The sequence below is a fragment of the Armigeres subalbatus genome, chromosome 3 (genome assembly GCF_024139115.2).
Source record: "Armigeres subalbatus isolate Guangzhou_Male chromosome 3, GZ_Asu_2, whole genome shotgun sequence".
NCBI lineage: Eukaryota > Metazoa > Arthropoda > Insecta > Diptera > Culicidae > Armigeres > Armigeres subalbatus.
In genome coordinates this window covers 193,804,095-193,818,001 of record NC_085141.1, presented here as the reverse complement: position 1 = coordinate 193,818,001, position 13,907 = coordinate 193,804,095, and the positions used below count along the sequence as shown (strand labels likewise).

The following is a 13,907-nucleotide window of genomic DNA, read 5'->3' as shown; positions in this document are numbered from 1 at the left end:
TAAAATTTTCATTCATTTGGTGTTGCGCCGTCGGCTTGAGAGGACGCAATTTTCGTGTGTGTCTTATTCTCGTGTCTCGGTTCATTGGGTGGTGGATATCTTGGTGGCGGCCGGCCGGGCAGTCGGTGAGCAGTGTGTGAGCAGTGAGTGAGTCGGTACTTTGCCGTTCGTGCGTCTGCCAGTCTTGGTTGATCTTCAGCGGAGGCAGGTTCTGCCGGAGCAGGAACTTTTCGCTTAGCGGCAGTTGCTTTGGAGGTTCAGCACAGTTTTGGACTTGGAGTGTCGCGGTTCGTCAGAGTTTATTTTAATATCAAAGTCTAATCGCGTCCACGGTATAATGAAGTTGGTGAAGAATTAGGTGGAACATATAAGCGGTCTAAATTTAACGGCGTGTGATTTCGTGCTGTTGAGCAATCTGTTGATGTGTTGAGTTTTGCTTCTTGTTGTTTTATCTGATATATTTCCGTGTTCAAAAAAGAAACTGAAAGTCGAAGTTGTTTATTCTTGTGTTCTGCGCTGATCTAATCCCCTTGGTGGGGATTTGAATTCGCAATTTTTATCACATTTTATTTCGCTCAATACAGGTTAATTTTGTGATCGACTAGAGCAGTGTTGGATTAGTGGTGTTGCAAGCATTTGCTGGATAAGATACATTGTTAGGTGCGAAAAACCTACATTCTAGGCAGTTCGAGTGTGCCGGCAAGTGTTTGACCAAGTGCTTCAGAAATGGGGTCCGAGACCCGAATTCTCGGCGGAAGTCTCCTCGCAGTCGCAGTACTATCGGCATTTATTATCGGAATACAGTCCATCAACCCACAGGTAAGCAAGAAGCGATACGAATGATGATTTGTGATGCTCCAGCAGAACCGCGAAGTATGTAACCAACCACCGCATGGCTCGCCGACAAGTTCTACGGAATTTCGTTTTGTTTTATGTTTCTGCGGAGAAGGGTATTAGCAACATGTTTATATTCTTTATTGAAATCAGTAGGTTGCGATCATATTATAAGTACCAATACCCATTATATAGTTTCGCATAATGTATGGAATTTTATACAACTTATCCTTAAGTTAATTACCGAATGTTAAAAATCTTGACGGCGGTTTGTAAATTTTCTCAAAAGAATTCAGTTATTCTTGATCAAACTCTATTTAGAGACAGTGAAGCGGAATTTTGTCTCATTCATTTCAACACTGTGCAATAAATCTAGTGAAACTTTTTGGGGCTCTTCATTATCTATACCTTCAGAGTTTTTGTCAAACCATTTGCCATTGAAAGTTATCTGACCTTGTCTTGCAAGTGGGAGTTTCTCTACAGTATTTTTGCCAATCAAAAAAAAAATACTGGTGATTCATAAGATTCCTGAAAATATCTTGATACTAAATTCTTAATATTTCGACGATTTTTTGTTTTCCGAGCGAAACAAATAGGATTCTGATGGAATTTCTTTAATTTTTTTGATTTTGCTTTACGATTTTGATCTTCTTGAGATTCTTATTGCACTCAATATGTCTTTCCAGAATTCTAAGTCTTCTCGCTATTACGGATGATCAAAGTTTTCGGCAGAATTATTTTAACTTCCTTATAAATCTTAGAAGTGGCTTCAATATGCCTTCAGCTATTCAAAGTTATCTCAAAATTCCTAAAATTCCATTTCAAACGCAAATACGAGAAAGGCATTAAGAAATAAAGTAGAATATATCTAATGTATTCATTTATTTGAAGCCTTTTTGTAGGTTAAAATAAAAGAAAATGATTCCGCATTTGGTTCTATAATTTGTGCACTAAAATTCAGATTTGTTGCTGCCATGAAATTCTAGACATTCAATTTTTTTTAAAATCTTTATTAATGTGTTTAATGAAAATTAAAAAAAATCATTCAATTGGATTTCTTAATGGATGGAATTCGATACCAACATTAAGAAAATGATTCTAATATTCTGAAATCGAACAATTGCCCTCTAAATCTCAGCATTTCTATCAGATTTTTCACTGAATTATTGTATGAAAGAGTCTTGCAAGTCTTTGGTAAATGTTTAATGACAAAAGTTAAAGAATGTTTGTACATATACCATTGTGAACGCGTACACACGTACAGACATTCACTCGTATCATCCAATTGATTCGATTAATCTTTGACCGGCGAAAGATTTAGAGTTTTTATGCAGAGTGTCTGCATTTTGTTACGTAAACCTTAAAAGGCTTTTTTACTTCACAGGAAACGTCATCATTACATACAACCTTTAAGTGAAACAAAAGCCTCCTATTATTTATTTATTCAGACTAAGGCCGAAGTGGCCTGTGCGGTCTTCTCCATTCGGCTCGGTCCATGGCTACACGTCGCCAACCACGCAGTCTACGGAGGGTCCGCAAGTCATCTTCCACCTGATCGATCCACCTTGCCCGCTGCGCACTTCGCCTTCTTGTGCCCGTCGGATCGTTGTCGAGAACCATTTTCACCGGGTTACTGTCCGACATTCTGGCTACGTGCCCGGCCTACCGCAGTCGTCCGATTTTCGCGGTGTGAACGATGGATGGTTCTCCCAGCAGCTGATGCAACTCGTGGTTCATTCGCCTCCTCCACGTACCGTCCGCAATCTGCACCCCACCATAGATGGTACGCAGCACTTTCCTTTCGAAAACTCCAAGTGCGCGTTGGTCCTCCACGAGCATCGTCCAGGTCTCGTGTCCGTAGAGGACTACCGGTCTAATGGGCGTTTTGTAGATTGCCAGTTTGGTACGGCGGCGAACTCTATTCGATCGGAGCGTCTTGCGGAGTCCAAAATACGTACGATTTCCAGCCACTATGCGTCTCCGAATTTCTCTGCTGGTATCATTTTCGGCAGTCACCAGTGAGCCCAAGTACACAAATTATTCTACCACCTCGATTTCGTCACCACCGATGCAAACTCGCAGTGGGTGGCTCACATTGTCTTCTCTTGAATCACTTCCTATCATGTACTTCGACGTGTTAATGACTAGTCTGATCCGCTTGGCTTCCCTCTTCAGTCTGATGTAGGCTTCCTCCATCTTCTCAAAGTTACGTGCCATAATATCTATGTCGTCGGCGAAGCCAAATAGCTGGACGGACTTTTTGAAAATGGTACCATTCGTGTTAATCCCTGCTCTTCGTATTACCCCTTCCAAAGCGATGTTGAATAGCAGACACGAAAGACCATCGCTTTGCCGTAACCCTCTGCGCGTTTCGAAGGGACTCGAGAATGCCCCTGAAACTCGAACTACGCACATCACCCGATCAATCGTCGCTTTGATCAACCGTGTCAGTTTATCCGGAAATCCGTGTTCGTGCATTAGCTGCCATAGCTGGTCTCGATCGATTGTGTCATATGCGGCTTTGAAGTCGATGAATAGATGATGTGTGGGCACGTTGTCAGACACATGAGCACACAAAAGCCTCATATACTGCTCTTTAAATCATGAGACCGTATCACCGCTAAGCATAGGAGCGTATACGCGTCCGTTTCCTTACCAGAGTTGCGTCACCAATATCGTTTTAAAGGGGCGAAACTATGACAAAAAGTCGAAAGGACAAAACGTCAAAAGGAACGGAAGGTCGAAACGATAAAAAGTCTTAACAAACAAAAGTTCGAAAATGACAAAAGTAGAACGAAAAAGGAGAAAGAAGAAAGGGAAGAGAAATAAGGAAGAAGGAAGAATGAAAGAAGAGGAAGGAAGAAATAAGAAAATAGAAGAAGGAAGGAATTACGAAGTAGGAACGAAGAAAAAAAATTGTTGTGCGAGAAAGGCAAAAAATAAGAGTCCTTTTCTACGTTTGGTTCTTTCGACCTTCTGTCCCGTTATACCTTTTGTTCTTTTCAACCATTTGATCCTTCGACATTTTTGTCTTCCTACCTTTTATTTTTCTACATTTTGTCCATTTTGTCAACTCTTAAGGGACTGACATGATGCAGCACAGTTTCACGTAGTGTTGCTGGCACTCGTACGACTCAGCCGTCCCTGACGTGGGGAACAGACGCTCGATCAGATTTGTACCTCCAGTGAAAAACAAGCCCCTCCTTCCCTTTCAGCTTACGACCATAGTTCCCACCGAGGTTGCCACTTGATCTTATCTGAGATTGCTTGTACCCCGGCCTGCACCACGGGGAGCTATGGATAGGAACTGCTTGATAACAGGCTATGCGACTCGAAGTGGGGTCTATTTCTAGGAACTTTTTTCAAATGGGCGTACATGATTCTAAGCTTGATTTTTGGAACGGCGACTGTGCTCATTAATTAAACTGTTTTGGTGAACTTATGTGCCTAACAGAAGGAATAGATTCCGATTTATCTGGTAGTACCGTTAGCTGAACGAAATATGCTGAATTGAGAGAGTATTAGCCATTCCAAATTTCAAGGTCAAACACAGTTACGCCTATTTGAAAAAAGTTCCTAGATTTCATTTCTTCAGGAACACGACGCATTTAACAATAATCCATTACTTTATATGTAACGGGCTGTCAAACAAAACCAAAAAAAAACTTGATTTTTACCCGATTGTACGATGTTATTGATTCTGATTTACAAAGTTTTGGTTCAGTAATTTTTGCGAGCTTGTTATTGTTTTGATTTCACTTTTCAAAACGTTCCACCGTATTTAAAAAAAAAACCTAGAGCAGGCAATCTATATTTCCTATATTTCCTATAACTATATAACTATGCAAAGTGCATAACCCTATGGAAAAAGTCACAATGATTTCGGTGTGTTGTACATTCCTTTATCATGGACAACCTCTAGTTGAAGAACTTGTCCTCGTTTCATCTGCTCCACGATTGGAGACTATTTTATTACTTGAAGTACCCGAAGTATTAACGGGTGGCGAATGTGCATCCTTTAGGTACATGAAGTATCAATTCAAGCAACAATTTATTGATGAGTAAACGTTCATTCAGCTGAATTAATAGAACCTTCGTCTGAGTAAACGCCATACATTAGAACTAAAGACGTTTGCTCAGCTCTTATACATCTATTTTTTGTGATTTTAAACAGCCTAAAGCTGACGTAAAGAATTTTATTAAGCTCCTTAAGGATTTATTTAACTAATATATAACAATTTATTGGGGTCTCCAGTAGCCTACGGATTTTTTTTTTCAGAACTGACACAAGGCCGTAGACAGCTTCAACCAATCAGTAAGTCAGCTAAATGACAGCATTGACAAAATATTATTTAAAACCTAGATTAATCCACTTTGCGTTGGTGATGACTTTTTCGGGCATTAAAAAATGAGTAAAATACATCCGACTCGTCGAAATAGCACTTAAGGGCGATAGATTTCCACTAATTCCATTAATTTATAACTATTTACGGTCATTTGAATGCATTGCAGCAATTCCTACAAAAAAAAAGTACTTCGTAGCTTAGTTGGTTAAAGCACCAGTCTAGCGTACTGTAGGGTCATGGGTTCGAGTCTCATCGAAGGGAAAGTGGTTACCTCCAGTACATTTTCCAAATCAATATCTTCCCATATTCACATATGAGTTTTCATAACATTGTAAAAAAACGGTTTTGTCAAAAAGCTCTGGAACGGATTGGCTGATCAGGATAGGAAAACAATCGCATTTCACATTTATTACAATCTGTTGCGAGCAATTCGGTTAATGATGAGTAAGAGATGAGCCAGCTTCGGGCTGAAAATCTCATTAAAAAAGACAAAAAAAAATGATGAGTACCAAAAAGTGTATCTTACATTTTTGTACACATACATATTTGTACAGAGCATCAGGACCAGGACACCAAATAGAACCGAATAAGAGGGCGGCCTATTTAAAAAATTGGAAAAAGTTTTTCCATGCTAGTTTAGGCCACCCTAACACACATACATACATACAAACGAATCTATGACAAAAGGTCGAACGACAAAAGGTCGAACGGATAAAAGATCGAAAGGACGAAATGCCGAAAGGACAAAAGGTCGAAGGGCCAAAAGTCGAAATTACAAAATTGATCAAAATTGAAAAGCCTTAGTATTGAGAACAATAAAAAGCAATACTATGATTTAGGTACCGTCATCGGAGGTGACAATTGGTCAAATAGGGGTCAGATTGGGGCATGTTTTCAACAACTTAGAATGTCTTTATAATGGAATTAATGTATCTGGGCACAAGGAAATTGCAATATAAGATACAATTTTGAGCGATTTAGATAGCCGACCTACAGAATGTTCGTGGGAACGATGGCCTAGTCTTGACTTGAACCTACAACCTCTTATTTCTACACAAAATTCATACAGCAATATGCAATATGCCTATGCACAATCATGATTATAAACCGTTCGGGACGCGCGCTGTCTTGGAACGCTCATGTAGGCTCGTTTATGCTGAGTACCATGAGAGATGTTTTTTAATTAATGTTGTACAAAATTCAACATCACACGTGTTTGAGTGTTATTTAAAATGATTCGTAAGGTTGAATCCCCGAATAATATGTTATTTAAGTTGTTATCTACAGCTTAAGATCAGTCTTAGTGTACATGTTACGGTTATTTAAAACCAATAACGACGTCAAGTTGAATTAAAACCGAGATTAAAACCAATAACATTCCCATCTAATACATGATAAGGAGTGGAAAGTGAATTTTAAACACATTGCTACAAGAGGCCGACAATCTCTGTATCTACATGATCGACATCGGAATGTAATGTATAGGAATGTATAGGAAACATGCAAACATGCATTCGAAGCGACGCGTGTTACAAGAGCACGATCTAAGAAGTACTAATTATTCAGCTTCACCGTCACGAGAACTGATAAAAATCATACATAGCTCAACCTGGCTGCTGTATATTCCCTGTAAATTGATTAAAGAACTGCCCATGAAATAAAGAAGGAGAATTCTCTGGGAAATATAATAAGCTAGATTTTTCTTCAGGAACATGTTTTCAAACTTGTTTTCGTATATTTTGTCTTTTTCATGTGTACAGAATTATACATTTTTTAATTTTTGGGTTCTGACCTTTTGTCTCGTCGACCTTCTGTTCCGTCGACCATTTGTCCCGTCAACCTTTTGCCCTTTCGACTTTTTGTCTCTTCGACCTTTTGTCTTTCGATCTTCTGTCCCAAAGCCCATACAAACATCATCTCAATTCGACGAGCCGAGTCGATTGATATATAACACTATGTGTTATCGATCATTATATCAAAAGTTTGGATTCGGAGTGATCCTATAGCCTATACCCGATCAAGAATGCGTAACAAAATTATAACAAGGGGAGTTATTTATTTCAGAAAAATATTGTAACAAAATGTGTTATAAATTTTGCTGGTTGTTAAAATAACAAAAAATATATCAAAAATACCTCTAGCCGTAACATAATTAAAACAGAGATTGATACCTTCATATCAACATTATAACAAACGTTGATATGATTTTCCTGAGCATGAGCATGATTGACCGCCTACGGTTGCTCCTCCGTTATTGCCAGGTCAGCTGTAATTACACAGAGAACCAACAGATGATGTTTGGGACTAACTTCATCTTCAATGTGTAAGAACTGGTGACCCCAAATTAAGCAATACCAGCGCCGGCCGTGTCCGAATGCAGGTCAATTAGGGAATGGGTAGGAAAATGTTGACGTGATACTCGCTTTGGTAGAAGCCGACGAGTCATCTGCACTTCCACGAGAAATCACTGGGATATTGGATATATTGGGAAGGAAGTGTGGCGGGGTTCGTTTTGGTAAACGGTATGCCGGGTGTAGCGTGTAGTTTTATCGAGGTGGAACAAAATCATAATCGAACGCGCACTAATTAATTGACTTATCGACCGCACAAAGCAGAACACAATAGTACGATAATCGCGCGATCGTTCTGCGAATCGGACGCGCACTAAACTTGCTAATTAATTTACTCATTCGCACAACGCAGAACAAAATATTTCGATGATCGCGCGACCGTTCTGCATGCAAAAGGAAACAAGATTATACGCGCATTCCAAAACATGTAATTTTTACTGACATAGACTACAAACCGAATTGAAATATAGGCTCATGTAATATTGACCGATGCACTATCGTTTACAACTATAAACAAGATAATACTTTAGTTGATTAGCCCGATTAGAGTCACACGGCGAACATGCGTTCCATGCGCATCCCCACATTAAATAATAATGAATGCAGACCTCTTATAGTACTAAAAAATCAATTAGTAACAACCAACATCATGGGATCAACCATCACCAATAGAATAATTTCGCATGAGTCCTGCTCCAATATTTGGAAAGTGACAGTAAATGTTAATTCCACCCTTTCCATTTAATAACAGTTTTTGCACGTTTTTGAATTGTTACCTAATGATTGTCTAATGTCCCATTCATGCTACTGCATTGATAGTTAACAAAACACTGCATATGACCAAGCATCGAAAGATTTAGAATTTTGGTATTAAAAATTCACTAATTCTCGTTCGGTTAACTCCTATCAATCCACCGAGCGGCGACGGTGTCCCTCTCGTGCATTACAAAATAGATAATAAACCCATTAGAATTTAGGTTTCAAATAGTACAGAAAGGTGAATAGGTTATAAGTGCCGAAATGACGCTTTTATATATTATAATATTATAATGCCACATCCGTTCCTTTACGTTCAGTTCCTAAAGATAGATGAGGATTCTGATAGCCGATACATTGAACTGACAGAGTATCGATTTATGGCGTTGTAAAGATGGTTATGAATTGTATACCCTACACACCTAAAATAAATCGCCGAATTCGGTAAAATTTTACCGAAATCTCAACAGCAGAACTGTTCGGTAAATAATTTAACTGAGTTTCGGTGATTTTGACAGTTGAGCAATGGAAAAAATTACAAAAAATCTGTAAAATAAATTACCGAACAGTTCTGCTGCTGAGACTTCGGTAAAATTCACCGAACACGGTGAAATGAGTTAAGTGTGTATGTATACAATGTGCATAGCTATTATACAGTGCATTTAATAGATTTAATTAACATTGATGCGCTGGTGCATTTCGTGTGCCATCTTCCGTAGGATAAGATTGTTTTAAAGATATTTCACTAGTTTGAACTTAAACAGGGGACGATGCCATATTGTTTGAGTTTCATGAAATAATAGAATGTTCTAGTTTGCTGCTGAAAACTATCCGAATAATATGATGGTTATTGGTTGGTATGAAATTCAGCCTATAACTTGCACGATCGTTACAATAGCTTGGACAGTAGCTAGTAGCTACTAGCTACAGTCCAACCGTGATATAGTGTCAATTTGTTTGGGAACACAATATGTGGCCGAGGTTCATGATGTTTAGTGTTATAAAAGTGGGATGAGGTTGGTTTATTTGTGTGCTAGACCTATTGAATTAGCGCCAGTATTCAATGACAGTTTTGAACGTGTCGAGCAACCTACTCCAAGAGTTTATTTTGTTCTAAACTCCTTCCCAATAAACATAATGATAAACAATATATTAAATATATCCCGTGCGCCAATAAGAGACTTCCCACCTCCCAGTCTGGAGACGGCTAGTTTAAATCGTGGTCCGGCCCAGGATGGTACGGATATTACTAAAAGATCTCAATTAATTGCATATTATTCGGCAACTCGGCCGTACGAAAACCATTTTTTTGTTAAATATCTTGGCTGTGCATATGCACAGCATATGTTTCGAAATGGACAAATTGATATGAAATTTGCGAAAAAGAATCCACGTGTCTTGGAGGGACTCGAACCCTCAACCTCCTACTCTCTAGATAGGCGTGATAACCCCTACACAACAAGACCACTTGAAGGTCACGTTTGCGGAAAAGCCATCAGAATCCGAGTACCAACCTCCACCGCGGTTAGCTCTCTTTTTTGCAAATTGAATATCTTTCGGATGCTTGATTTGCCCAATCTCCACATTTGCTTTACTGTTGTATATCCACAGCCAAGCGAGTGCACATTGTTTATTAAACGAGAGGATCGCACTCCATGCCCCCCAGCAACGGACTGGGCGGGACGGTATAGAATGCGAATTCAATCGCACTTTGCTGTGCCAAAGGCTTGCTTGGCTACCCGGGCAGAAGCTATGAACAGCATAACAAAACATGATATGGACTTGATTGATATAAGAGATAAAAGAACAGGCCACAATATCAAAAATTTGCACCGAAATATCATTTAAATATCAAGATATGCTATGGATAAGAACAAACTAATGGCACTTGATATCGATCACTTATTACAAATAACATATCTTGATATCCTCATGATATTTTAGTACAAAATATTGATATTGTCGCCTGATCTTTTATCTCTTATATCAATCATGTCCATATCTCATTTTGCTATCTTATCAACATTTGATATTATTGAGCTATTTTCGTCTACTCGGGTAAAGCATTTGATGAGTTTGATTGCCTTTTCGTAAACGGTCGCGTGTACTCAGACGACTAATGACGGTGAAAGACCGACACTTGATTACAATTAATTGCATATTATTCGGCAACTCGGCCGTACGAAAACCATTTTTTGTTAAATATCTTGGCTGTGCATATGCACAGCATATGTTTCGAAATGGACAAATTCATATGAAATTTGCGAAAAAGAATCCACGTGTCTTGGAGGGACTCAGAACCCTCAACCTCCTACTCTCTAGATAGGCGTGATAACCCCTACACAACAAGACCACTTGAAGGTCACGTTTGCGGAAAAGCCATCAGAATCCGAGTACCAACCTCCACCGCGGTTAGCTCTCTTTTTTGCAAATTGAATATCTTTCGGATGCTTGATTTGCCCAATCTCCACATTTGCTTTACTGTTGTATATCCACAGCCAAGCGAGTGCACATTGTTTATTAAACGAGAGGATCGCACTCCATGCCCCCCAGCAACGGACTGGGCGGGACGGTATAGAATGCGAATTCAATCGCACTCTGCTGTGCCAAAGGCTTGCTTGGCTAAAGCATTTGATGAGTTTGATTGCCTTTTCGTAAACGGTCGCGTGTACTCAGACGACTTGTTGTGTAGGGGTTATCACGCTTATCTAGAGAGTAGGAGGTTGAGGGTTCGAGTCCCTCCAAGACACGTGGATTCTTTTTCGCAAATTTCATATCAATTTGTCCATTTCGAAACATATGCTGTGCATATGCACAGCCAAGATATTTAACAAAAAAATGGTTTTCGTACGGCCGAGTTGCCGAATAATATGCAATTAATTGTAATCAAGTGTCGGTCTTTCACCGTCATTAGTCGTCTGAGTACACGCGACCGTTTACGAAAAGGCAATCAAACTCATCAAATGCTTTAGCCAAGCAAGCCTTTGGCACAGCAGAGTGCGATTGAATTCGCATTCTATACCGTCCCGCCCAGTCCGTTGCTGGGGGGCATGGAGTGCGATCCTCTCGTTTAATAAACAATGTGCACTCGCTTGGCTGTGGATATACAACAGTAAAGCAAATGTGGAGATTGGGCAAATCAAGCATCCGAAAGATATTCAATTTGCAAAAAAAAAGAGCTAACCGCGGTGGAGGTTGGTACTCGGATTCTGATGGCTTTTCCGCAAACGTGACCTTCAAGTGGTCTTGTTGTGTAGGGGTTATCACGCCTATCTAGAGAGTAGGAGGTTGAGGGTTCGAGTCCCTCCAAGACACGTGGATTCTTTTTCGCAAATTTCATATCAATTTGTCCATTTCGAAACATATGCTGTGCATATGCACAGCCAAGATATTTAATAAAAGATCTCACCAAATTTTCGCGCGCTCGTTGTCCACGAAAGCAGAAGACAACACCTGCTACCACTGGTATTCCAGGGAGCCGTCGTTTCGCTATTGTGTGCGTTTGAAATCTTCACTAAACACGATTCACTTTAGAAAAAAAATAACACTTTTATTCTTCCACTAAACTTTTTTTTTCTAAACAGGCATTTTCCCAGCCGAATAAAAAAAGAGACAGAAAAATCAGACAGCCAGAAACGAAAACACGATCGCATTCGTTCAATGCTTGCTGCGATCAACAAACGTTGATATGATTTTCCTGTACAAAAATCTACTTTCAAGGTAATTTCCTAGATTACGGATAGAAATCTGGTACGCTACCACGCCGGATTTCCATCCATAATGTAGGCAATTAACTTTGTTCCAGCTATGTATTAATATCGAACGGGTTCAAGTTATACTGAAGGTGATTACCTCCGATTTTTTTTCCAACGTCTACAAAAAATGTAGGCAATTATTTTGTGAAAATATTCATAACTAATGTTGTAATAATTTTGATATCAAATAAAACTGGCCGAAGACACATTTTTATCGAATTATCTAATTATAACACAAGTTGTTTAAAATAAAAACAATTGAATAGAATTGAGTTATAATTTTGTTATGCATTCCTGATCGAGAAAAATAAAAAAATATGAGTTCTATCACCTTCAACATGTCTATCGTTAGTCATTCAATGTAGACCAAAAGAAGACCTGATCAACCCAGACCTGATCAACCCAACACTGATCAATTAAGACCATAATGATGTATAAAAGATTAGTACTGATAGGTGAAGAATTCACATTTTTCACATTGCTTTATATTTATTGCGAGATTATCCACCGACTGTAGGGTAAGACGGTAAAATATGCCCCCTCCTAAGGCAATACTAAACTTTTTACTTTTCAACGCAATTCTTGCAAACTTTGTGTTATTTGGTAGTCCAAAAAGTCGCAAATGCATTGCCTGTGAGTAGTCATATGAAAATATCACAGAGAAAACGTAATAAAGCATTTTTGAAAAGATATGAAAACCCTGAATAATCCACCTAGCGGTGATGATCCTTTTCTCGTGCATCGTAAAATATATTGAAGAAATCACATAAGAAAGGTCAAAAAAGCACTTCAGGAGCATACAAGGCAAAAATGGATTTCAAAAGGTGCCTGGGTGCCTTCATCTAAGAAAAGGTTACAACACCTATATACTTGTCATTGAAAAAAAACCGGCATAAGCCCATTTAAGAAGGTTTTAATTGCAAGGGCGTTTTGACCAGTGAAACATATTTTCGAAAAACGAAATGATGGAAGAAATTTTATATCATATTAACCACTGAGCAAAGTTATTTTGATTGAGTGATGTGATCCAGTGAACCAGTGCAAGTTTTGCAGACAGTATGCTAGTGTCGCTCCAGAATGTTGAGCAACCAAACATGGAAAGTTACATTATTATTTATTATTTATTTTCGTTATGTAATACAAAAAAATAGATCCTGTTAATATACGCATCGTCACCCATCGTATCCTTCGGATTTACAATTCTATAAAGCAAAGTAAGTTCCAAAGAAAGGTTCAACTACACCGACGATGGATCAACCAAACCATTTTTGTCACCCATTCATAAACACATTGAGGTGATGTATGCGGTTTGAACATTGCTATGTGCATCGTGTGACAGTAAAGTGTTTAGTCGATTAAATTGAAATGTACCTTTATGATAGCATCATCAAATTTTAACTCACCAATACACCAGTTTCTGGGAGAAACAAAAGGTGTAGAAGTATATAGATAAGACTCGCCATCAAGTCGGGTAACTTTGTAACGCACCCGATGCTAAATGCCCGGCTGTGATGTAATTTGGCTCTCTACTGATAAGAGGTTAGGAAAATATCGTTCAATGTACTACACTGTGGATTCAACGAATGTGAACCACCTCTGAATTGTTATAGCTGCTTATATATTACGTCGAACTGTTGCGTCATTGTAGTTTCTGTACCTTCTCGTAAAATTGCACCTTCAAAAATATTTCACCCTCAATTTATTATGTCTCAATGGATAAACAAAAAACCACAACTTATTCGCTTAATGTGATCAGTTCTATGTTATAACATTTAAATACAACTAAAAAAGCCAAGTATTTCTCAAATCATAAAAAATAAATTTACCGCATCGCTTGTATCGGATAAAGTGCTGAAGACACTTAA

The 13,907-nt window shown here is 38.8% G+C and overlaps 1 protein-coding gene across 4 annotated transcripts in view; it reads left to right on the top strand.

The window, feature by feature from the left end:
- The first annotated feature begins 206 nt into the window (after positions 1–206).
- The window catches only part of LOC134223649 (basement membrane-specific heparan sulfate proteoglycan core protein), a 417,670-nt gene continuing 403,969 nt past the window's right edge, over positions 207–13,907 (top strand). For 2 of the 4 annotated variants that reach the window (XM_062702836.1, XM_062702835.1), the window contains exons 1-2: positions 207–425; positions 585–819. In XM_062702836.1, coding sequence (XP_062558820.1) covers positions 727–819 — 93 coding nt within the window. In that variant the 5' untranslated portion in view covers positions 207–425; positions 585–726. The remainder of the gene's footprint in view (positions 426–584; positions 820–13,907) is intronic. The other 2 variants (XM_062702838.1, XM_062702837.1) reach the window with 1 other exon arrangement.